Genomic DNA, 27102 nt, shown 5'->3' on the forward strand with positions numbered 1-27102 from the left:
TTTGTTGATTTCCCCTCATTAGTCTTTACAACGTGTACATGTTCTTATGCATTTTTGTGCATGTGATGACTCATATTCATGGACATCTGTATAAATCCTCAATGTGAAAGGGGGTTTTAGCCAGAAAGTGAATCAGTTTGTTTCAAGAGGAACCAAGACAAGCCTCAACAGATTCAAACAAACACACACACATTATGCAGCAAGCTAATAAAGTTTATATTGAAGAGGTTCTGGGGTCAAAGGTCACACACTGCCCTCTGCTCAGCCTCCCCTCACCACTCCATCTAGTGCTCCAACAGGAGTGCTGAAAATACCCTGTGATGGATGCAAATCTGAACATTTCCCTCATTCCCTCCCCCTTTCTCAGTCTACCTTTCTGTGCTCATCAGACCATCTCTCGTCATTCCTATTAGTCCAGATGAAGATGGATATGGACAGTTAGTTATTTATGGATTAGGGCTGGGCTCTAAACCTCTCTTGCCATTCATTAATGTCCTGGAAATGGTCCTGGTTATGTTTTATATTACCTGTTAAAGTATTAATATTTGTTAATATTAATATTAAATATAAAAAAAAATTTCAACAGATCTTTTATCTTTGACTTTATTCAATTTATGTATAGCTTACAATTGGTCTAGACTGAATAAAAGTAGTAATCACACTGACCCCAAACGTTTGAAGGTAATTTGAGGTCAGTCTGATTACTACTTTTATTCAGGATGCATTAAATTGATCATAATTGACAGTAAAGATATTTATAACATTACTAAGGATTTCTATTTCCGAGAAATACTGTTTGTTTGAATTTTCTATTTATCAAGAAATCCTGAAATAAAAAAGTATCACGCCCTACAAAAATATATTTAGCAGCACAACTGTTTTCAACATTAATAATAATAAGATATGTTTCCTGAAGACTGGAGTATAAGTAACATAAATAAATTACTTAAAAAAAAAGAAAAAAAGATGTGTCCTTGGAGAGAATATGAGACTTTCAAAAACATAAAAAATAAGACCCCAACATTTTTAATGGTAGTACTGTATATATATATTTATATATAATTATTATTATTTATTTTTTTGTGGTTACATATCATATATATATATTTTTTTATTATTATTATTATTATTATATTTTTTTCCATTACTTATCATCTTTATATATATATATATATATATATATATATATATATATATATATATATATATATATATATATATATATATATATATATATATATATATATATATATATATATATATATATATATATATATATATATATATATATATATATTATTTATTTTTTCTCCATAAAACAAAAGTATATGGTGACCAGCACCAGTCAAGCTCCAAGGACCATAAAGTACACTCAAAATAGTCCATATGCACTGGTTTTCAATGAACAATGACACAAATTTCAGTTCCTCTCACAAAGCAATCTTAGTTAGTAAAATGATCAGTAATATACTCTTGATTTGTATGGGCTACTTTTATGCTGCTTTTTTTTTTTGGTGCTTCATAAAAAAAAGAGCAACTTGGACATAAAAATCTCTTCTTTTTTGTCCCATGAAAGAAAAAGAATCATACGAGTTTGGAATGACACTGATATGATTATTTGGGTGAATTATTCCTTTTACATAAGTATACAAACACTCAGATGCCTTAATGTTCTGTGAGCAACTGTTTCAGACGCACACACGCAAGCATACAGAGAGACAGCATGTCTAGTGGTCTATGGGGTGGAGATGGACGCAGTGTCCTGTCGTGTGGGTAAGACACGTCCTGGGACACAGGAATTAGGAGGGGGTGTTTTTGTGTTCTGTTTTAATCAACTTCCTCTCTGTGCCACAGAACTTCCTGTGCCTGTTCCGTGAAAGGAGACCCACCAACTTCCCCCCACCTTAAACCGGAATGAGTGTGTGCATGTGCACGTGGGTGCCCATCTTACATATCGTAAGTTATTGCCACCTGCCACACTCCGCATTCTCTCTCTCTCTACAGCCTGTAGTCATTTAGATCGTTTCAGTGTTTGCCGTCAGGGTGTAACTCTTAAAATGTAGCCACTTCATTATGTTCAGTGGGATTTGGGTACCAATGCATTGCAAGTTGGGCAAACATTTATGGGTGAATAACATGATGCTAACCTTATGACCTGTTAATTTATTCAAAAATACATTAACATTTATTTTTATATTATTATTTTAATTAATTCATTAAAATTAATTTTGATATTTAATCAAGGCAAGGTAAAACATGCCAGGGTGATACTGTCTTGATATCATAATGAAGAAAAAAGCTTCAATGAAAGAATGGAATTGTTGAAAAGAAAACATTAAGTAGGCCAAAATGTTATTTCTTTCTTCATTAATATTTATACAACTTGCCAAAACGAAGTCCTGATATATGACTAAAATGTAGGGGGGGGGGGGGAATTAAATGGTTAAATAGATTCTAAGATGACATATGGTGCAACTCTATGGAAAAAAAAAAAAAAAAAAAACTTAAAAATATATTTTAAAACATTTCTGGAAATAATTAAGGTGTACACTTGTATTTTTTCACAATGTGAGATGTCATGTGGTGCAACTCATTAGAAAAGTAGTGTTATTCATGAATTAATAATTTGTGATATTTGTAAAAAAAAAAAAAAAAAAACTTTAAAATATATTTTAAAACATTTGAGGAAATAATTATTAAGATGTGTACACTCACGTTTTAAAGATGTAAGATGTCATATGGTGCAACTCCATAGAAATGTTTTGTAATTCATGAATTATTATTTTGTGATATTTAAAAAAAAATAATAATAATAATAAATCTTAAAAATATATTTTAAAACATTACTGGAAATAATTAAAGCTGCTCTATGTAACTTTTCCGTCCACTAGAGGTCGCCTATTCAAAACAAAGGCGTAGCTTGATGACGCCACGTTTGAGCGCAGAATCTTGAGAAGTGGTCTTCACGGAAAATAATCGGGATTGGACTCGGGCATAAATCATGTTCATGGATGCGATTATTAAGGGGGGGGGGGGTTTCAGTCAATCTCATGTCAATCTTGAGTACCTATAGAGTAGTATTGCATCCTTCATATCTCCAAAAAGTCTTTAGTTTTATTATATTTATAAAAGAAAGATACGCTGTATCGAGTCTTTCCGGAAAAAAAAAAACGAGCGGCTGGAGGCGTATCGTGTGGGCCAGGCTAAAGAGTCACGAGCGCGCGCAGCTATTGCGTTGAGAGCGTCTGAAAGCTGTGACATCCTTAAACGTGAGGAAAAAAACTTTATCCTAAATAAACCATGGAGATCAATCAGATTTAGCCATACATAAACGATCCAGAATCTGATCTAGAGGCTTAAATTGAACAGGAGAAGCAACAATGGCGACTACAGCAGGACGTCTCAATGGTATGTAAGTTACTGTAACTTATATACTTGCTTAGCGGCTTATCATGCGTGAGTTTTACAACATTTGTGGTGTTTACTCACCACTGCAGTTTATGAGGATATAATTTGGTTTATGGACTATTATATGTGATTTAATGTTAGCAGTAGTAAGCGTAACGGTTTTGCGCATCAGACTAGTGCGTGTTTATATAGAAAAATTTTCTATTCCATTGTTATAGAAAAACAATGGAATAGTAGCGCATTTGAATGAACGAGTCAATAGCTAACAACACAAAGACATTTGAAGCAGTTTTACCCTTTAAGGTTACTGTAGTATGAAGCAGAGAAGGACCGAGTGTTGTGGAAGCTGAGCAAGGCCGCTGGAGCGATTGTTAATAAGAAGAGTGGAACACACGGGCAGCGGGACTGTTATGGCATAGTCGCCGGCAGGACTTTTATTATGCCACAGTCGCTTTTCCGGGTCTTGAGTATGAGGTAACGCAGCTCTGTTTATCATATTAGATACATCTGAGTGTGTTGAAAATGATGTTATGCCGTTACTCTGTCTGTTTGCTCGGCGGCTGCTATGACACTTGTTCACACTGCAGTGAGAGTAAAGCGTTTTTTAAAAAAAAAACGGAAACCAAGGGAAACGCAGATATGACGCAATTGACAGGCGACTCCCTCACACGTCCCGGTTCCTTGGTTAAAATAGCAATTTTCTCACGATTTACAAATAGTTGGAAACATGGGATATTGTAAGTACTCAACTGAACAAAATATATAACAAGGGCCTACTGGTTTGTGGATATTTTACTGAAAAAATGTTACATAGTGCAGCTTTAAGGCCTGTACACACCGGGACGAATATCGTGCGCGCTTATCGCCAGCGTTTTTCGTGCCGTTTTTCGGCGCGTCTTGAGTGTTCACACCCAAGCGATTTTCACTGGCGCTGCGCTCCCGGTACACAAGATGGTGCTGCGGCACTTTAAGCCTCTGACACTCGCTTGTCACACAGAAGGAGAAGAGAAACAGTATTTACGTGCTTGCCAAAACCATAGACATATTATGTATATGGACAAAACCATTCACACACTTTTTGCTAACTGGCAAGCAGCATTAGCAGCCCATCTTCTTCTTTGTCTACTTACTACTTCTTCGTCGTATCAATGTGTGCTCGGCAAGAGCGTTTTGTGCTTGAGCGCCACCAAGTCGTGTTTTACTGTCACTTCAGCAGCTCCAGGCACGTGAACAAAAGCGCCGATCTCATTGGTCGGACAGTTTTTTACGCGCCGCGTCAAAATAAAAAAACGAACCCGAGGCGTTTTTTTAAAAATGACGCTTTTACGCCTGGCGTTTTGCGCGTCGGTGTGAACACTCACATTGGCGCCCATTGTTTAGTCCCGAGGCGTTAAACGTCGGCGATAAACGCGTGCGAAAATCGTCCCGGTGTGAACAGGCCTTTAAGGTTTACACTTACATGTTTTCACGATGTGAGATGTCATGGGGTGCCACTCCATAGAAAAGTAATGTTATTCATGAGTTAATCATTTGTGATATTTGTAAAAAAAAAATTGAAACTTTAAAATATATTTTAAAACATTTCTGGAAATAATTATTAAGATGTGTACACTCACGTTTTAAAGATGTAAGATGTCATGTGTTGCAACTCCATAGAAATGTTTTGTAATTCATGAATTATTATTTTGTGATATTTGGAAAAAATGAAAATAAAAAAACCTTAAAAATATATTTGAAAACATTTTTGGAAATAATTATTAAGATGTGTACATGTGGTAAAACTCGGAACTGAAATTTAGTGATATTTTTCAATTAACAATTCATAATATTTATAAACAATATTTTTTATCTTCAACAATATATTTAAAAACATTTTTGAAAATGATTATGTTTTCATGGTGTGAGGATATATGTTATTACTTCACTTGATGTTACACCAAATGAGATTTGTATATCTATTAAACTGAAACTTTTCTATTAAAGTGGTATAAAAGTGATTTAAAAACCACATGACACCAAAAAGGAATACAAAGATTACATTTTCTAGGAGCTTAGCGCATGTTTTCTACTAGATATTTCTGGTTTACACTATTTTATGTCATTGGGCTTCCATACAGCCACCAGCCCAAGACACTCAAGCGCAGCCCTTGTCACTTTGCTGAAGGGCAAACAGGGACCGTCTGGATCGGTGAGGTCACCTGTGACCTGAAAAACGCACTGAATTTTGCTCAAGCGTGTGACAGATTAAAAGATTTTAAATCTATGGCACGTCCAAACAAAAGTTCGAATGATTTAGGATATGGGCTTACATTTACACATAACGTGAAATATATCTATTTATGCTACGGTAATTTTCCATCATTAGAAACGAAGAAATGGTGACTTGTGAATCTCTGTGTTAAGATTACAGTATTCTTTGGGGATTGGAAACCAAAGCTCCCCTGTTCCCGACCCCGGTCCTGTATCTTTCTTTCGCTCTCCCCTTCCTCTCTCGTTCTTGTTTGATGTCACTGTAAGTGGAGTCTCTGGGTGGGCTTGGACGGTATCGGGCCTTGGACTGACTGACTGCTCCATCATGTTGCTTTCTGGCAACACTACAGACAAATGATCAAGACACATCCATTCCTTTGCTCCGTAGCGGAACAGAGCGATCTGGATATGCCATATGCTGTTAAACGGCAACGGCCCTGGTTTCCATCCCTCCTGTACTGGCAGGTCTAAAGACATGCTGTTGAGATTATCAAAAGTAGTTTAAGAGCAGAAACAACATCCCAGCTTCCAATGGGAAATCATTTATTGCTGCCGGTGATGAGTGTGTGTCTGTGTGAGTGAGCGAGTGTGTTTGTTTATATCCAGCATCTCTGCAGTACGTGATAAAAATGTTAAGACGCATTAAATTGGAGTTTAGATTGGCCGTGTGTGATTTCCGTACAGGTGAATTACCGTGGAGATCAATTACACAGCGCCCTCTGGTGGCTGAACACTGAATTGAGTTAAAACTGCAAGGGTACTCCAGCTAGAGATGCTGATTCAGGCTGTTTTATCACGTGCGCTGTGTATATCGATTTGAAGAAAGAATTTGGACTGGATTGTCTAGAAAAGAAACTACGTATTAGGATTTGAAAACAAAGACACATTGTGATTCACAAGGAGCAAATGTTTCACACTATTTCTTGGTCACTAATCAAATAGTGACATTGGTCATGTGACTGTAAACCAAATATTAAGATATTTTTGTAATAATATTAATATTAACTTTTGACTCAAATTGTCGATGTTCTATGAGAAACAAATGTATTACATTTGTATGATGCAAAATGTAAGCAGTTTTACTAGTGGACTTTAGATCCGTTGTATGAATTATTTACATCTGTTTAATATTGCTTTGTTCGCAAAACACTGGTAGCCCATTGTTCTTTCTTGTGAGTTGCCATTTTATGATGACTGAGCTTATTTCTGCAGTGTTGGACGTCTTTGGAGTTACATAAACATTTATGCAGCAGTATTTTTTAAAGGGAGATTCACGATGTCTTGTAAATCTGTCTCATTCTTTGAAGTCTTATCTGGCTCAAGACATTGATCGTGGTGCTGGAGTGATCCTGTGGAATCCCAGTCCTCTGTGTGTGTGTGCTTGTGTGTGTGAGTCTGTGTGTGTTCCTGCACGATGAGGGGCCAACAGAAGACCCTGCTACATGTTTTACTGTTGAATGATTAAGTCATGTCATTAGTCAAATTTAAAAGGTAAAAACTAAATCACTCTTATCATTTCAAATTGTTCATGACATGCATTAATCAGTCATTTAAAAATCATTGAGAAATTTGAATTGTTTTGCTAAGAGGCATCACTCGCATTAAAAAAATAACTTATATTTGTTTATTTATGCTAGTGCATTTTCAACAAACTGTTGTTATTAGCATATAAGGGTATCTATCTATCTATCTATCTATCTATCTATCTATCTATCTATCTATCTATCTATCTATCTATCTATCTATCTATCTATCTATCTATCTATCTATCTGTACATTCGTCCGTCCATCCGCCCGCCTATCATATATTTAAGCCAGTGCATTTTTAAACAAACAAGTCAACTTTAAGTCATGACAATTAATGACACACCCAGTAATTTAGTGCAATTGTGCTGACTTCAAATGTTTTTTTTTATTATTAATTTGAACGCCATTAATAATTCCAGCTGCATTTGCAATATTTACAGTTTTTCTCAGTCGTTTTGGTACATTTCTCGAATCATCCTTGACATTTGTAAAACAGTAAGTGCATTTCTCAAAACAATTTGTACAAATAGCAAAACACCATGGATTACCTGCAAAAGCCAGTCTCTTGCTCAAAATCCTTAGTTCATCTCTCAAAAGTAAATATCTGTGTCAATGAACATGTCAGTGCCATCAGAATGACAAGTCCTTGTGTCATTGTGTACGGATAAGACAGTCAAATTGCTAAGTCATGTTGTCAATATAAGTGTACTCTAGAGGGATGTTCTGATGTAAACTATGGCTTAAGATAATGTAGGAAACAGCAGAGAATTGTACATAATAATTTGCATGGATGTACCAAAGCATTTGCAACTTGTTCAAAGAAATGAGAAACTGCTTTTTTGATGTGCACAAGTGACACAATGATGTGAAGATTGAACAGGTAGTTTTGAGAATTTCAATTCTGATCTGAGAAATGTACCAAAGCGACTGAGAAAAACTGTAAAGGCAATCCCTGATTCCATTTAATTTGTGAGTAATGATGAATGGTTCCTGTAAATCCCATAGGCCTATAGGCTGTTCAAATATGTGCTGCTACACCCCCCAGTGGACATAAACCGGATCGCATCTCTGAGCACTACAGTTAAATAGCATATTTGTGCTTTGCTTTACGAACAGTGAAACCATTTTGCATAGATCTGTCACCATTTGCTTTAAAGATGAACCTAGTTGCTCTCTCTGGCTCTCTAAATCATTCATATGTGATCAAATAGTAATTTGCCTATCCCAGCGTAAACAGACATGATTTGTTTTGAAGTTATGTTGTTATGGTTTGTTATATTCTCCAAATTATATCAAACTGATCCATAAGATAACACACAGAGCTGGTTTAGTCTATAGTGTGCTTATAAGCTTCACATGACTCTATTGCTGACCGCTGTGTCCTCAGTGAGGTGGAGACCCATGGCTCTCTGGCTAGACTCTGTCTAGTACTGCTGGATCAGAAATCAACCAACAGATTTTACTGGCATCTGTTTTGCTGCATTACATAGTATTGAATCGCTCATTCTGGACCAGAGCCCTGCTGAGGCCGGAAGTGTGTCTGCATACTTTTTTCTAGAGTGCTATAGATTTATTATATATCAGTAATCTCATCTTACAGGTTTTGAGGCATGTTAGGTCATGGTGAAACAGAAGTAGTCACAGATCTTTTCATCCATATTGTGACATACATCAGAGTTAAATGGATTATCAAAAAAAGAAATTGTAGGACAGGATTTGGTTCTATCCATGGGTTGTGGACTGATCTAAATGCGATCTTACAGTCAATTGTGAGAAAGAGGTGGGTGATTGGAGAAGTCCGACATACATCACCAGAGAGAAGATCGAGTTACTTAAAGAATTAGTTCACTTTTAAATGAAAATTACTCCATGCCATCCTCAAGCCATCCTGTGTATAAGACACAATCTTATATTCATTTCCTGATGTTTCCAAGCTTTATAATGGCGGTGAACGGGGCTCACGAGTTTGAAGCTCAAAAGTAAAAGTAAGTATAAAAGTACTCCACACGGCTCCGGGGGGTTAATAAAGGCCTTCTGAAGCCAATCGATACATTTGTGCAAGTAAAAATATAAATTTTTATCACGTTCTAAAGTAAAATATCTAGTTTACGCCAGACCACCTTCCATATTCAACTTACGAAAAAAGCACAACTGACGCGACGTATGATGTAGGACATAACATAAGCGTTTTGAACTACGAGAGGCGTTACTCTTTTTCCGTAAGTTGAATGTGGTAGGCCAGGGATCTCCAAACTCGGTCCTGGAGGGCCACTGTCCTGCAAAGTTTAGCTCCAACCTCAAATAAACACACCTGAACAGCCAATCAGTGACTTACTAGGCCCTAGTAAGGCCCTGTCCCAAATGGCACCCTAAGCCCTCACGGTCTTCCTCTGAGTCCACACTTTCACGACGTAATGCCGTTTTGTCTGCCGGGAAGAAGTCCGTTGCGTAGCTCGCACCAGTGTGCATTGAGGGTGCATATCGACCTCAAAGGGGGCGCTCGCGAGCACCCTTCTGAGACCTAAAATGACAAATGGGACACCCTACGGTCACACGCGCACGCAGCGGCCATTCTAAGTCCACAAGAAGTGTGCCATTTGGGACAGGACCCAAGACACAGATTAACTGGTTCAGGTGTGTTTAATTGGAGATCCCTGTGGTAGGCGGTCTGGCGGAAGCCGTGTGGGGTGCGTTTAAAAATTGACGGATGCACTTTTTTGAGCTTCAAACTAGTGAGCCCCGTTCACTGCCATTATAAAGCTTGGAAACATCAGGATATTTATTAATGTAACTTCGATTGTGTTCACCAGAAAGAAGAAAGTCATATACACCTAGGATGGCTTGAGGATGAGTAAATCATGGAGAAATTTTCATTTTAAAGTGAACTAATCCTTTAAACGAAAAATTACAAGGTCGGTAAAATGCATTTACAAAATATATAGGTTGAATTTATTTCAGGCCTACTTAAAAATATATATTTTTCCTTGATTACATTTACAAAACATAACAATGGTTTGGTTTACTGTATAAAACAGGTGGTTGGCACAAACCATGGTTCACATTCCAAAATTTTCCATGTTTTCAGTCTAACCTAGGTTTTTCTATATTATTACCGGTACTATAGCCTACCGATACTATGGTTTTAGTACAAATACCATACTTGAATTAAGGTTACTTCAGTAAAATCATTGTAAAAATGTGGTTAATATGGTTTTGCTACAAATACCATACGCTCACTGGCCACTTTATTAGGTACACCTTGCTAGTACCAGGTTCCCTTTTGCTTTCAGAACTGTCTTTATTATTCGTGGCAGCCTGGCAGGGATTCAACAAGGTGCTGGAAACATTCCTCAGAGACTTGGTTCATATTTACACAGCGTTAGTTTACCACAGTTGCTGCAGATTTGTCAGATACACATCCATGATGCGAATCCTGTTCTTACCTGACACCTGGTGGGGTTTTCAGATAGCCCACATGCTTCAAGATTCAAAGTGTTGTGCATTGAGTTACTGTTGCCTTTCTATCAGCTCGAACCAGTCTGGCCATTCTTCTCTGACCTCTGGCTTCAACGAGCCATGTCAGACCACTCTCTGTAAACCGTAGAGATGGTTGTGCGTGAAAATCCCAGTAGATTAGCAATTTCTGAAATACTCAGACCAGCCTGTCTGTCTTTAAGTGATTTAAGTCACTTAAATCCTCATTCTTCCCCATTCTTAGTTTCAATTTCCGCATCATCTCGACCTGTCTTCATGCCTAAATGCGTTTGATTGTTTCCGTGTGATTGGCTGATTAGATACATGTGCTAACAAGCAGTTGAACAGGTGTGCCTAATAAAGTGGCTATTGAGTGTATTGCTGCGTTCACACCATGTTGTAATTACCGTAGTTTCGAGATGACAACACGTGGCGTTCTACTCTGAGCTGTTCTGTCCTCGGACTGGGAATTATGCATTTCAATGACAACATTATCAACGCCTAAACGAATCTGCAGCGGTCAGGTGGTACAGCGGTCTCATGGTAGGCGCTCTCAGAAAAGTCCCAGTTTACAAGCTGTAATTACGAGTTCTACGCGGACGTGAACACGTTTTACAAGTTGGAATCTCGTGATTGCGGTTATTACGAATGCACCTTATATTGCCTATGGTTACTCTAGTAAAACCATGGTTAAATGTGTGGTTACTTTGCTTTTACTCCAAATAACATTGTTTTTACAATAGTTACCTATAGTAAACCATCATGCATTTTTTTTAAGGTGCACCGTAGGCCATTTGAGTCACCTCAAGAGCGTATGGAGGTTCTCCAAAGGTCTGAGGAACCTCAAATGCTGCTTCAAGACTTGGTTTTGCAAAGCAACATATGACACCTTGTTACAGATTATTCAGTTTGATAATTATCATCATAAAATATGAGGATTGAATTTTACACCAGGGAATGTACTTAGTAAATGTACTCATGCCACTGCAATGAAGCCGAATAAAGGCATCTTGTTCCTTGAGATTAAAAGAGCAAATCAAAGCAGAATAAAGCGGCTTTGTGTGTCTAAAGGTTTTCTATATCCTTCTGCGGATTTTTTTTTTTCTTTGTGGTCGGGCAGGTTTAGTGGGATTTCAGCAGGACCGGTTTATCCAGGGGAGAACTGGTGTTTGTGTGCCGCGGCGAGGAACTGCTCAAACCTGTTCTCCTCGTCAGTGGGGAGGAGCGGGAGGAGAGGAGCGCAGGGCGTATTAGAAACTCTTCTTTACCTTTCCTCTGTATTTCTTTCTCATTCCCAATAGTTTTCCATCCGATTTAACTCTCCGAGGGGCTCCGGAGGACACCGGCGTGACGAGGAGACCGACAGCATCGCGTGATTGGCAGGTGACGTGATTGACGTCCACAAGGTGGCACGGGGTGAGTGAACTCCTTTTACCCTGACACACTGTATCGATCAGGTGTCATGTGTTTTTGGTATATACATTTTTACGATCAATCATCAATTACGCAACACTTCATTTTACACCCATATATTTCCAGATGAAACACAATCACCCATTCAAGTTTTTTCAGCTGTTTGGGGTGGGGTGACTTAATATTTCTTTTTTATTTGATCGGTGATATGAATTCATCTGGTCGTAGTATTGCATTTCATTGCATCTGCGTCTATCTATTTTTATTGTTATCGATTCTGTTTTATACTAATTGGAATATTGAGCATATTCATAATCACAGGTATTTTATAATAAATGAGAATCTTTTTTTAAACAAAACTATTCAAATAATAACTGAATGCTAATCAGAATGTGTCGATTGGCTTTGTATCATAACCTCAGTACATGTTCACAAAGTTAAACATTTGCTTGCAACTTCCTCTCTCTCTCTCTCTCTCTCTCCCTCCCTCTCGCTCTCTCTCATATTTGATTGTCGTGCCCATGGTAATATACCAAGTATATTAAACTGATATTACTCTGTTGACTTCAGTATGTAAAACATGTACAACACAGACATCCATCAAATGCCAAAAAAAACAGAAACCGAGCAAAATCATAGGCAGTGATTGCACAATACCAGACCTGATCCAACAATCCATCTCAGAAACATATTTTCTCATGCATATTGATAATATTATTATTATTATGCCCCAGGCCTGCTCAGACTCCACTTTTACATCTTGCTGACTAAATGAGAGATTTTGTAGGTTTTGGACCAATTACATGTAAATATGTAATATGCCACTTATTTAGGGATGACATGTATGACCTCTGACCCCAAAAGGTCAAGGTCACTGAAAATCAGAGGTCGTTATCACCTGCTAAATTTAAATAGGTATATTCTAAAATGTAAGTAATCATATTTGCAAAGTCAGCTCAAAGCAACAGGTTTAAAACGTTAGTGTGTGTGTGTGTGTGTGTGTGTGTGTGTGTGTGTGTGTGTGTGTGTGTGTGTGTGTGTGTGTGTGTGTGTGTGTGTGTGTGTGTGTGTGTGTGTGTGTGTGTGTGTGTGTGTGTGTGTGTGTGTGTGTGTGTGTGTGTGTAGATGTGTGTGAAATGTGAAGTTTGCAGATCTGAGAGACAGGTTCCCTCTTGCTCCCGCTGCTGTAACGTTCAAAACTGTTGGCTAACATATCCCGACATGCAGAGAGAGCAAAGGAGCAGGCCAAAATCACTCAGATCAAAATGCAAAAAAGATTGTATGGGGGAAGGGAGGGGGAGAGGGGTAACCACACCCTCCCAGGAGCCCTCAGCAGCAGGCTGTATCGCTGCAGGTCTTGCAGACGGGGTTCAAACCTAGAATGCGCAATTATAATGTTTTCAGATGTTTATATGCAGCTTTGCAGCCCATTTCCCACTTTGCATTCGAAACGAAACACCCCATATTCTCCGAAAATATGCTTGTTTGCCATAAGCTTTAAGAAACGTTATGCACTCCCTACAGGGAAACGTTTGTATCTGGCATAATTTACAGTGCCTAGACTAATTTACAGTGTCTGTTTTGACTGTCATGTTTTCATACACAGTACTCTTCAAACGTTTGGGGTTGGTAGGATTTTTGAATGTTTCTGAAAAACATCATTTATTTTAAAAATAAATCTTTTGCAACTTTATAAATGTCTTTATTGTCACTTTGGACCAATTTAATGGATCCTGTACTGACCTCAATCTTTTGAACAATAGCGTATATATCTATTGTCAAAGTAGTCACATTTCAGTGCATTGCGATCATTCTATGACTAGGCCTTTACGTCAGCCATGAATCATTTAGTTTCAGTGCTCTGGTAAAGAGCTTTGAGGCAGTTATTTTTGAGACAAAAGAGTGGATGTTTGTAGATAGCACAGGTCAAGAAAAATAAGGCGAACGTCATATTTAGACGCTTGTGTAGTGTGAGTCGAATGGAACCCTTTTATAAGCCGTCTGCGCGTTACATAGGTCATAAATAAACTTCCAGATCCTGTTTGTTTTTTGCTAGCACACACACGCACGCATGTTGTGAAAAAGCCATCTCTCCTTATTTCTTACTCTCTCATTTACACACTTATACATGTATACACAAATAAAGTTAGGCCTACAGTGTTCACCTTGCAGAACCGGTTTCGCAAGACCTGCTTTTAGAAGCCTTGGTATATATGAGTGTATATATTTAAGCTCATATTTTAACAAGTTAAGCAAGAGCAACAGCAGAATGTGAAACTGGCACCTATTGTTCTCTAATCAAATATACAAATCTGTAATTCTTTAACAGTTTTCCTCATTTTTTCCCCCTTCACATCCTTATTCGTAGGAAGACCAGTCAAGTGGAAGGTGTGCAGGAACACCAGCATGGCTGTGGAGAGCTTCTCTGAGATTCTGCAGAAACTGCGGGAGGTCCATGAGCATGAGTTAGAGGGTAAGACCCTCCTTTTTTTGTCTTGAGCATTTGACTGAGATCCCACCAAAGCATGCATGATTATATCTGTATTGCTGATACAAAATATGGTCAAAAACTCTGCATTCTTTTTCAAAGATATAATGCGAAATGGTTTAATATAGATGCACATTTCATAATCCTCTGTAACAATCAACAACAAGCAACAATCAGCAGTAAAAACATCTTTACATCACCACAAACAAGATAAGGTACGGAGTCATTCATCCGTTTTTCTGCGAAATCCAGTTATTTCAATAGGAATCTACGCAATTGGGAATTTCCAATGCAGTTTTTGCTCGTGTTCAAGTCAGCCGCACAAATTCAATGCATTGGCCAATAGAACGTTTCTTAGTTTGACAGTGGCTGCATCCGAAATCGCACACTTCCCTACTATAAAGCAGTAAAAACAGTATGTGACAAAAGTAGTATATCCGAATTCACAGTACTCATAAAAGAGTAGGCAAAAAGTACCCGGATGGCCTACTTCTGGCGAGATTCTGAAGTGTTCATACGATGGGGACTTTACTATCCCATGAGGCCACGGGAAAGTTTTTGTGAATGGAGGTGAAGTGACACAACTGATGCTGGTAGGTCACATGATAATGACAACATGGCTGATGTGGTACGTCCAGATTACATTCTAAACACGCTCATACTACATTGAACATACTTTTTTAGAGGCTGTGAAGTAATTACTTATTCAAATTAAGTACCTACTGCGATTTCGGACACAGCCAGCGTTGCTTCCATACATCCAGTGTTGGGGCGCATTACATTTAAATTTACAACAAAATATTCAAGAGTTCAAATCAGTAACACAAGCTACTTTGTTTTCCCATTTATTGACTGACACCTCTCCTGTCCCCATGTTGAGAGATATCGGAAGTGAGTTGTGGAGATGTTGTGAGCCCTGTGTAAACATGACGGTTATTATAGTTCTAGACTAAATGTGAGCATTTACTTGTCTTATTTGCATAAAAACAGATCCAACATTCTTCAAAATGATTACAAAACTGTGAATGCAAACTCAGACTATTACGTGAACCTGCAATAATTAAATATGCTAAACTACACAAATATACTTTATGTATTTAATCTCACTTTATTAACCAATGTCTTTGGTGCTAACCTTCAATGATCCAATTCAACCTTACTAATAAGCCAAAAAAAGAGACTGCATCTGAAATCACATATTTTCTTGATTAGGTAATTATTTTGAATAAGTAATAACTTCATGACCGCTAAAAAAGAATATTCTATATAGTATGAATGTGTGTACTACATACGCCATATTGTCATTATCATGTGACCCTACCAGTGTCAGTTGCGTCGCTTCACCTCCATTCACAAATCATCTCACGTGGCTTCATGGGATGGTAAAGTGTCCATCATGTGCACACTTCAGAATCTCGCCGGACGAAATAGGTAATTCGGGTACTTTTTGCCTGCTCTTTTATGAGTACTGTGAATTCAGACATACTTCTTTTTTCCCTTACTGTTTTTCCCTACTAGTTGTGAAGCATGCGATTTTGGATGCAGCCAGGGTGTTGAAGGCTGAATCAGAAATAGACCCCTATACCCTCAAATAGGGCACTTGTAGTGGAGTCCGAAATCATAGTGGATGTTATCGAGTGCACTCATTCTATCCCACATTGCACCGCAATAAGTGTACAACCGTTGTATGCTTAACAGCTGTCTGAATTCACTCACTCGTTTTTATTCCCTCCTTCAAGTGAACTGTATTAGTGGAGTGAAGTAGGGAATAGTGATTGAGGGTTTAGGGGGCGATTTAGGATTCAACCAAAGTTTCTTCTCATGTGCCCTATTCTTCTGCGATTGAGAACAGCAGCACAGCTGAAAGGTTTGTTTGAGCAGCGCCCTCTACTGTACAGCAGCTACTGTACAATTTGCATTTCCTTCAGCCTAAAGGCCTGTACACACCGGAACGAATATCACGCGCCCTTATCGCCAGCATTTTTCGTGACTTTTTTCGGTGCTTCTTGAGTGTTCACACTCAAGTGATTTCCACTGGCGCCGAGTGAACGTGCAAATTCAGTAGATGGCACTCCTGGTACACAAGGTGGTGCTGCGGCACTTTACGCTTCTGACACTCGCTTGTCACACAGAAGAAGAAGAGAGACCGTATTTACGTGCTTGCTAAAACCATAGACATATGTCTATGGCCAAAACCAAAACCATTCACACACTCTTTACTAACTGGCAAGCAGCATTAGCAGCTCATCTTCTTTGTCTACTTACTACTTCTTCGTCATATCAATGTGTGCTCGGCAAGACCGTTTTGTGCTTGAGCGCCACCAAGTCGTGTTTTACTGTCACTTCAGCCTCTCCAGGCACATAATTAAAAGGGCTGATCTCATTGGTTGGCCGCGTCAAGAAAAAAAAAAACCCTTTGGCATTTTTTTTTATTTTTATTCAATTTTACGCCTGCCGTTTTGCGCGTCGGTGTGCACACTCACATTGACGCCCTTTGTTTAGTCATGAGGCGTTAAACGTCGGCGATAAACGCGCGCGAAATTCGTCCTGGTGTGAACAGGCCTTGAGACTCATTCATTTCACTTTTGGTCTGAAAGGGTCTTTGTTGTTGTTAAAAAACAAACAAGTAAGCCCAGCCCAGTTGATAAAAAGTAACGTAGCATTACTTTCCATAAAAATATGTAACACACTTAGTTCGTTTTATAGGGAATAACCAAGTGTGCCGCACAAGTCCTGAAAAGTGAAGCCAAAACGTCTCGATCGCCCCCAGGTGGTTGGTCCCAGTATAGCTCATAAACCCAGCCCTCTCTGTGTAATGTAATGGGATGTGGGAAAAATTAAACAATCAAATTACACTTATAATTTTTTTTCAAAGATTGTTTCTGTCATTTTAGGTCGTTTTTATCATGCTGATGTAAGTTCAAGTGTTCGTTTTTTAAATGAGTTTGGTTTTAGTTTGTTATTTGATGCTATAAAAACGGGGGTGTGATGTCATGATTGACAGCTGTGATTGACAGTTTCTCTGAGCGAAGTTGTCACTGTAGCACTAACAGACTTTTTGGGGGGGATTTTCGGGAGGAGATTGAAAGCTTCAACTTTAATTTCTACATTTCCATAACTGTTTATTTCACACCAACGTAAAGAGTTGTTCTGCAGTAAATTGTACTAACAGATACTGCGGGAGTGTGGGCGGGGTTTTGATATCGCGGCTCTACTTCCTGCTCTCTACTGCACAAACTCGGGTCCGCAGACTCAGGTCCCAAATAAGCGAAAAGATGTCAGCGCCATATTCAGACATTGGTGGCTTCACTTTTCTTCAGTGGAAGAGAGTGAATGCATGTTGTCCACAGCAAATGCACCTTGACAGTGATGAAAACACTGACAACACAGCAGTATTAAAAATATATTAAAAACAATAAACAACATAATTTATTCATGCTGCAATGCATGCTATGAGCTCACAAACTCTTAATAAATCTGCAACATTGCTTAGCATGAAATTAGCAATGGTTATTTAACATGTCGATTTAAACTTTTTTTTTTTTTTGTCTTTCTTTCTGAACACAAAAGGAGATTGTGAATGAAGGAGTTTAATGATTGAAGGTGGGGTGAATTCAACACAATGACATTACATTGTGACTCACATTAATGCCTAATAAAGCACCCAAAAGTGTCGGCAAAAAAACACCTGAACATGATATTTAAATACTTCTCATCTAAAATCGTAACTGCCACCATTTCTTTCCGATGTGCCATCCAGCACTTCACTCTCCAGTTGTTTAGATTCACTATGTATCTTTCTCTCTCTCCTCAGTGTGTCAGGAGAAAGTACTGGAGCTGACAAATAAAAAGAATATGTGAGTGTGAATACCCTATTTTTCAAGCTCCGATTGACTGACATCAAATTTGACATCCACGTCATTAATGTTTTGTGTGCGTTCTGTTGTAGCGATACAAAGCGCATGGAAGAACTTTACAACAGGAACCAGCAGATGAGAGAACAGCAGCGGATTCTCACTGAGAACATCAAACAGCTGGAGAACAGGTTTGTGAGAGTTCATTCGTAAATGTGATCTCACGTACCGCTGCCCACACTGGATGTGTCTATCGATCCTCAGGTTGCGGGCTGGGTTGTGTGACAGGTGTACAGTCACTCAGGACGTGGCTAAAAAAAGACAACAGGAGTATGAAAACTCCCAGCTCCAGAGTCTACAACACATCTCTGTACTGGGTGAGCTATAAAGAGAGCCTTTATGTGAAGAAGAAATAGAGTGTCATTGACCCAGTGTTGTTTTTTTAACACTATTAAAACTTTGCGTTAATTGAAATAAAACTGAAGTAAAAATCAAATATAAATATGAGATGATACTTGAACTAAAACGAAAACTGAAAATATAAATAACATGTGATAAACAAACACATGATGCAATTTTTTAAATATTATAAAACCACAACAGGCATGGGGAAGTCACCTTTTGCAGTATTTACTTTATTGTTACAAAGTCCATCTATTTCACAGGAATATCTTTAATATTCATATATTCCTCTGTTTGTTCACTGCTGCAGTGAGTGAGATGAATGCACTAAAGAAAGCAAATGACAGACTGAGAGAGGAGCTGAAGGGCTCGAGGGATCCGTCGAAGTGAGTTCTTAACATGCTTCCTTGGCATTTGTGTGCGAGCATTTCTGTTGTTTATCATGGGAAAGTTCAAGTCCTGTCATAAAGTGGCACAATCTGATTGACTGTAACTGTAGCTATGCGACACTGGCCAGCATATATTGCGGTCTGCACCAAATGTTGGTCACTTTGGTTTGCGGTCAGGGCCGGTTTAACAGACCAGTACGATGTGTTGCAGATAATAGTCATGCATTCAAATACAAACTTCCTCCTTTACCTTTCAGTCGGCAGAATGGTCATTCAGAGGACACAATCACCCCAGAGGGCAAGGTGTCACCTGACACAGCAGCGGCTGCTATGACTCTACTGACCTCAGGACAGAAGTCCAGCCAACCTCCACCAGGGGACGCCACTGTACCTGCACCGAGTGTCAAACGAGAGACGGACAACAGCCAACCTGACACTCTGGGTAAGTTACAGTAGACATTTCTGACATACGGACTACCGGCACATCTGGGAACTTAACTGTCAATTAACTAGAAAATAAACTAGACTTCCCATAGACAAAATAGCGCTAAACAACGTCCGTACACAGCCGGCAGGCGTGAATAATTTAAGAAATCCCTAAGATTAAACATGTCATGAAATTATATGTCCACCCTGCCTGCCATAAAGCGTGAAAGATACATCCACACACTTAGTTTGGTCAATTTAAAACATGTCCCTTCATTCTCCCAGCGTCAAATTGGTGTAACAACCCCACCCAGTGGCCAGAGGTGTCTTACTCGGACGTTTACTCACACCTCATCGAGTCACCAGGTAAGCCAGTGAATGATTTTACTTTGTTTTTTTAATCATGGAGTACGGGTGATGCTATCGGAAGCTAAGTCAGGCTAGTTAACTATGGCTGGACAGAAAAGTGCACTCAGTACTCTAAATATAAAAACATAATAAATACATTTAAAGATGTTTACTTTCAAAAACGAAGTAAAATCATTCACTTCTTACACCAATTTGACGCTGGGAGAATGAAGGGACATGTTTTAAATTGACCAAATTAAGTGTGTGGATGTATCTTTCATGTGCTTGGTAGGCAGTGTGGACATATAATTACTTGACATGTTTAATCTGAGAGATTTCTTAAATTATTCCAGCCTGCCGGCTGTGTACGGTTTTGTGCCGCTATTTTGTATTGAAGTCTATGGGAAGTCTAGTTTATTTTCCCCTAAAAAGGGGCGGTGACAAAATCGACAGTTAAGTTCCTGGATGTGCCGGTAGTACGTATATATGAAAGCCAATGCTATTTTTTCAGATAATACATGATGTTTGTCATTTGAGCAGATCAATATATGAAGTTTTCCTGGTACTAAATGTATGTTTCTTTGCTTGTTCCACACTGTACTGGTGAAAACATCTGTAATGTCCTTTATTTTGAACAGAAAAAGCATCTGAACACAAACTTATGCAAAGCTGGGGCAGGGCTCTTTCATTTGTAAGCAATAATTTGTTCTTTAAATATTGTTTCAAGTTGGTTGTTTCGTATAAAATCGTGTTTCTTTCTGTTCCCTCGTGTCTCATTGGTTGCTGAAATTTGTGTTTCTCTCAGGAATCTAATAAGTCCATGTTGCCCACCTCGAGCCCTGTGAGATGGGGGACCGAACACAGCAATGAAAGGAGGTGAGACAGGCATTGACACCTGAAACATACAAAAGATTGTGACAGATCATAATCCTTCTCCTCATGTGTTCACAGAGCTGCCAGCGTGGACTCGGTGGAGCACAGACATTCCCCTTTGTCTCCTCTTAGCCTACTGAAGAACAATCCTATTTTTTCTTCTGCTGTCTCTGAGGAACGTAGCAGCCGGCAACAAATCCACACCCCCGTCCCCTACCGGCCTCTTCCGATCAAGACCTGTCTTGATCGCCTGTCTATGCCATGGTCACTCTCTGAATCCACAGAGTGGGTAGCCGTAGCAGCGGCCAACTCTGGTGTTAGTAGAGGGATCGCGGTTAATCCAAGACAGAGCCCATTTTCAAGCACAAAAATACTGCGTTTCCCTAAACCAGTCCCACCAAACAGCAGCCTCCAGCCTCGCACACACAGCTCAGCACCTTCCGGCCCTCTGCCCTGGTCCCGCAGAAACCTCTCAGAGCATGCAGAGGGAAGAGAAAAGAAAGTGACAGAAGCTGTTACAGCTCCGCCCCCATGGAGGCCCTCGACTGCGCAGTCAGAGAGGATTTTTGGTGAGAATTTAAGAGAGGAGATAGAGGAAGCACCACTGGACCTGTCTGAGTCGGGACGCTCAAAAAGCCAAGAGAAAGAGAAAACGTACTCACAGAGCGATGCATCTTCGCCTTCGTCTTCCTCGCCACCTGTTACACTTTCATCATCGTCTCAATGTCCATCAAGCCCTCAAAGTGATCAGCAGACAGCAGATAATCATACACAGGTAGACTTCAAATGATGCATTAAAAAAACCTCCTCAATAAAGCCATTCCATTGGCTGAGACACATTTTTCTGAGTACCCTGTTGAAAAAGCCAGCAAATGCTGGTTATGTATGTTTTGAAGCATGGCAGCTGGTTTGAGCTGGTTTAAGCTGGTCAAGTGCTGGTCCCAAGAAACTAGCTCCAGCTCAGGACCAGCATAAACCAGCTCAAACCAGCTGCCATGCTTCAAAACATACATAACCAGCATATGCTGTTTTTTTTTTCAACAGAGTAATCTGTTTGTGCCTGATTAGAAAGTATAGATTTTTAAGCATGAAAATATGTTAATTATAAATTGCACATCACATAATATTACCAAAGCTAAAGATTTTTTTTTTTTTTTTAACAGTTTCTGTCTTCGGTTTACATGCTAACAGCTTAGCCCACTTAGCTCAACTTGACCACAATATCACAACAAGTGAAACGTTTCCCTTTTTTTGGGTCTTTAGTTTGCTTTCTGGAAGCAAGCTAACTTTTTTAGCCTAAAACAGCTTAGCACAGTGCTAACTGGTTGAAAAAAGCTGCCTCAATGATCTAGAACAAGATCGCAATAACCCACTATGTATCAAGCATTGAGAATGGGGCATAGGCACTTGCACGACGACTGGTCCCGGCCTGCTTGGTAACATGAAAAGGTTATTTCTGCTTTGGCTTGGTTTAGAACTATTTAGAACAAATAAACTAAATTACTGTTTATATTGTTTCCAAAATGTCTGTTACTCAATATTAACTTCTTGTTGTGTACTGTTGTAAACTCTATACTACTGTAACTGTTGGATATGCAAACCAACATTTTTGCTGTGCTGTGCTTGTTCATGGAGCCCTGCACATGAAATATACAAAAATAGATATCACCACAAACTAAGAATTAGAGGCCACATTTCATTAAAGCTGCAGTCCAACTTTTTGCGCTCTAGCGGTTAAGAAACAGAACTGGATGCGTCTTGCGGAAGAACATTGCAGCCGGAGCTACTTCTCTCTGTTTATGTCTATGGCGAGTCACGCAGGGACTGTGCTCCTCCGCAGCGATTCCTACCAGACCGGTCTGAAATAGTCCCAATATAAACACTTATTATAAGTGTACTATAATGATTCAAGGTAGGGCTGGACGATTAACCGAACACTAATCGAAACCGAAATTTAGAACCTCTAACCGACGGTATTTTTCCATGTCGGTTATTTCGGTTTTCACGTGACTCCGCCCCATCAGTCACATCAAGTGAAGTTTGCAGGCATACGGAAAGATGCAGGAGCAGTTATCGTTGTTTATAGATGCTCAGAATTACTATGGTAATTGCATGTTTTACACAGTTTATACAGTTCAGTTAATCGCCGTTCTTATATGCGCTGATACACACACAGAGACGGCGCGCGCAAACCCCGAAGCCAGATCACTTCTGAATTTTGTCAATTAAATGAGTTTAAAGGCTTGCCAGTTTGAACAGTATAGCGATTGTGCAATATTCAAGAACGTTATGGAAAACTTCTCCGTTCAGTGCTCATGAGCTTTTTTCTGTGAGACCGAGAGCCGAGCCGTGTCGTGTGTCTGACAACGCAGACGCACGCCCTGAAGCCAGATCACTGGATTTATCACTAGAGTAGCTTAGAAACTCAACCGTTATAGCATAGATTTCAATACCTTTTGATGTAAGTACAAACCACAGCTTCATAATGAATAGAGACGGTATGAGTAATTCACACACACAATCACTCTCTCTTTAATGCATTCAAATAATATCTTCAGAAATCAAAAATCAGAAATATCTTAAAGGGTTAGTTCACCCAAAAATGAAAATTCTGTCATTAATTACTCACCCTCATGTCGTTCGACACCTGTAAGACCTCCGTTCAACTTCGGAACAGAAATGAAGATATGTTAGTTGAAATCTGATGGCTCTGAAAGGCCTCCATTGGCACAATGGCACTTTAAACTCTCAAGACCCTTAAAAGACACTAAAGACGTCGTTACAAAGTCCATCTCACTACAGTGGTTCTACAATAACTTTATGGAGTGACGAGAATAGTTTTTGTGCGCAAAAAAACCCTAAATAACGACTTATATAGTGATGACGATTTCAAAACACGGCATCATGAAGCTTCGAAGAGTTATGAATCAGCGAGTCGATTCAGCAGTTTGGATCGCCAAATTTCAGCAGTTTGGCGGTTTGACACGCGATCCGAATCATCATTCGGCTCACTGATTCATAACGCTTCGAAGCTTCATGATGCCATGTTTTGAAATCGTCATCACTATATAAGTCGTTATTTAGGGTTTTTTCGCGCACAAAAACTATTCTCGTCACTCCATAAAGTTATTGTAGAACCACTGTAGTGAGATGGACTTTGTAACGACGTCTTTAGTGTCTTTTAAGGGTCTTGATAGTGAACCGTGCCATTGTGCCAATTGAGGCCTTTCAGAGCCATCAGATTTCAACTAAAATATCTTAATTGGTGTTCTGAAGATGAACGGAGGTCTTACGGGTGTCGAACGACATGAGAGTAAGTAATTAATGACATCATTTTCATTTTTGGGTGAACAAACCCTTTAATTTGTGTTCCGAAAATGAACAAAGGTCTTACAGGTTTGGAACGACATGATGGTGAGGAATTAATGACAGAATTTTCATTTTTGTGTGAACTAACCCTTTAATTCGTGGCCATGATATCTGTGCTGGTCTATGTTTGTTTTAATGAGTACAAAAATAAAATTGACTGTGATGTTTGGTTGACATTACACAGCAGGAGGAAGCACAAGAAAGATGTAATGAACAGGAAGGGGTAAAGGAAGGTGAAACATCTCTAGCAGCTGAAAAGTCTTTCAGCTTAGAGAACAAGAAAATCCCATCACTAACCATTTCCCTCCAACCAGGTAAAGCTTCACTCTCATTGGGTCAGTTTGAGGTTAATTCGACTATTTTTAATCAATCTGATTTGCCTTCCAGTTGTGGTTATGGAGCCGCTTAAACCTGGAGGACAGGTAAACGTAATGTTATGTCATTATATTGCATGCAACTTTAAATGAGATTTTCTGATGTTAGGAGATCAGTTGTGATTTGTGTGGTCACCAATCTTTTTTGAAGGTCACTAATCTTGGGAGCAGAACAGTTGAGCAAGAGGAGAAGGAGAACAACAACCTTGAAGCAAGCAGAAAAAGATCTGGGCAGGAGACTGATGGTAAGAGATAATCTTTTATTCAATTAATACATTTCGCATCTTCTGAAATTTCACTTTGGATTCATTGTTCTGTCTTAGCTCCTTTCCAGCGCTCGCTAAAGGAGAAGAAAATACGGCTGAGCAGAGGAACTCAAGGAAACCATGCAGCCCCAGATAAAGGATGATGGTCTCTTTTGATGTTTCCCATGGTTTATGTTAATTGTATTTTAGTATTTTCATGAACACTCTTTTCTTAATGTCATTTTCTTTCCATTGTTTACAGGCAATGGATACAATTTGGTTGTGGTTAAGTCAGCCATTTTGTTTTCACCCTTCGTCACCAGCCTCCAAGTTCAAATCACTGGCGTTCGCTTTAGTTTTCCAGAAAAAACAACTCTAGACTTTAATCACACATCTGTAAACATAATTCTCACGCATCGAACAGAATGCACACTGCAGTGCACACTGCATTACTGTGTAAAACGATATAGTTTGTATAAGTGTCTCAAATCTTCAGCGCAGAAATACAGAATATGCTCCTTCGATGGGTAGATTTCCTAGCAATCTTTAGCTGTTCTACAACAGGAAGCCAGTTGCTCTTACTGACACGGGGCTGTCAATAAACTTATCAGCTAGATTGTTCTATTTTTATTTTGTCGGTTTCACTTTCTTCATTTGCACCATGAGTTATTAAAAGTGTACATAGACTTGCTTGCTTTCTTGTGTTGTTACAATGATCATGTCTGCTCTCCGTTTGTGTTCATTCTCTCTTCCGTGTGAGAGCTGTCACATCTCATCTATTTTGGTCTCCGTCTGAACACTATGGCCTGCTTCTTGTAGATGTGGCAAAATGAAAAACCCTCGGCTTCCCCTTTTGGTTTTTTTGAGATGTCAAGCATATATTTTGTAATAGTGAATTTTCCACTTGCAGCTGTAAAAGCTTTCAGTGTGTAAAAGGAGGAAGGTAAAACTGTGAAGAACAAACTATGCTTTTTTTTACTTTCTGTACAGTTGCTTTAAACTAGTCTTATACCTTGGCTTTTATCTGAGGTAAAACTATTTTGGAGATCTTAGTTACATTTACAATTTGTTGTTTAAAAAACACGTAACACGTAAATAAAGGTATTTTGATGGCTTACCAAGGTTTCCATTGACTTTTTTTTTGTTTGATCAATGGCTGTGGACTGTGGTAATACCTTGTGAACTGTTGTAAATGGTTTAGGATGTGGGAAACACCTACAGTGTTACAGGATGAGGGTAAATCGTTTCACCGTGAAGAACGATTTCTTTGCGTCATTGGAACAATTTAAAACCTTCACTTTAATACGCCAATCACCACAACATTTAGCTTGCTTACTCGTGTATACTGAAACGAGTTTAAATTCCAAAGGTAAAAAATCCCATTAAAAACCTGTGGAATTACTGTTTTCAAAATTTCAAATATGAATGTTTTAAATGCAAATTTGTCCATGCACATTTCTTGGTTAATGCTTAGGTGTCCCAATTTACTCTTTCTCTTAGAAGTAGGGGTGAGCAGGGCACAACCTAACGCGGGGTTATTGTCTGGGAGACCGTGATTAGACTCCCCCTGAAACTGCCTCATCGACACGGCATCTCAATAAACCCGTCTCCTGCATGTTGCCTCCGATCATTCGAATATTGCACTTTAATAATTATTTAATCAACATCATCCTCAATAAACCCGTCTCCAGCATGTTGCCCCCGGTCCCTCGAATATTCTGATCTATTATGACCTCTGAGCTGTAAAACTGCCAGAATAATAATAATAATAATACGCTGTTTGTTAATTGGCCAGAGGAGAACTGGCACCCCGACTGAGCCTGGTTTCTCCCAAGGTTTATTTTTCTCCATTAGGTCACCTAATGGGGTTTTGGTTTCCTTGCCACTGTTGCCTCTGGCTTGGCGTGCTCAGTTGGGGACACATCGAAATACATCTAAATAATAAACTAAATTAACCATTTAAACTAAATTACTGATCAAATTATTAATCTAAAGCCCACACTGTCACTGTATGATACTTGAAATTTTTCCAGAATGGCTATACAGCTGAATAAAATTATGCTGCATTATTTTCCTGTTTAACACTGTAAAGCTGCTTTGAAACAATCTACATTGTTAAAAGCGCTATATAAATAAAGTTGACTTGACTTGACTTGACTTGACTTAGTTGTAACACACATGCCAGCATGACGAAACATAGTGAATTTGCTAGTTGCCATAAACACTGTATGTAAAAAATTGTGCCAAAAATAAGAAATCTTT

General features: G+C 38.9%; 1 protein-coding gene across 4 annotated transcripts; it reads left to right on the forward strand.

Annotated features, from left to right (window-relative positions):
* Positions 1-1633: 1633 nt before the first annotated feature.
* rbbp8l (retinoblastoma binding protein 8-like) lies at positions 1634-25956 on the forward strand. 4 transcript variants are annotated; one of them, XM_079802192.1, is made up of 18 exons: positions 1634-1773; positions 1855-1956; positions 11961-12075; positions 14441-14545; positions 18375-18417; positions 18510-18605; positions 18679-18791; positions 19127-19202; positions 19463-19647; positions 19917-19997; positions 20618-20670; positions 20785-20855; positions 20931-21627; positions 24406-24535; positions 24609-24643; positions 24747-24840; positions 24919-25006; positions 25103-25956. In XM_079802192.1, exons 4-17 carry the CDS (start codon positions 14479-14481, stop codon positions 25002-25004), a joined length of 1827 nt encoding a protein of 608 aa, XP_079658318.1. In that variant the 5' UTR covers positions 1634-1773; positions 1855-1956; positions 11961-12075; positions 14441-14478; the 3' UTR covers positions 25005-25006; positions 25103-25956. The 4 variants fall into 4 exon arrangements, with proteins under 4 accessions (XP_079658318.1, XP_079658319.1, XP_079658317.1 ...); XM_079802191.1 differs by lacking the exons at positions 1634-1773; positions 1855-1956 and having other exon boundaries at positions 11888-12075; XM_079802193.1 differs by lacking the exons at positions 1634-1773; positions 1855-1956; positions 19917-19997 and having other exon boundaries at positions 11873-12075.
* Positions 25957-27102: the final 1146 nt, after the last annotated feature.

This window comes from Gobio gobio (genome assembly GCF_949357685.1).
Source record: "Gobio gobio genome assembly, chromosome: 21".
Classification (NCBI taxonomy): Eukaryota; Metazoa; Chordata; class Actinopteri; order Cypriniformes; family Gobionidae; genus Gobio; species Gobio gobio.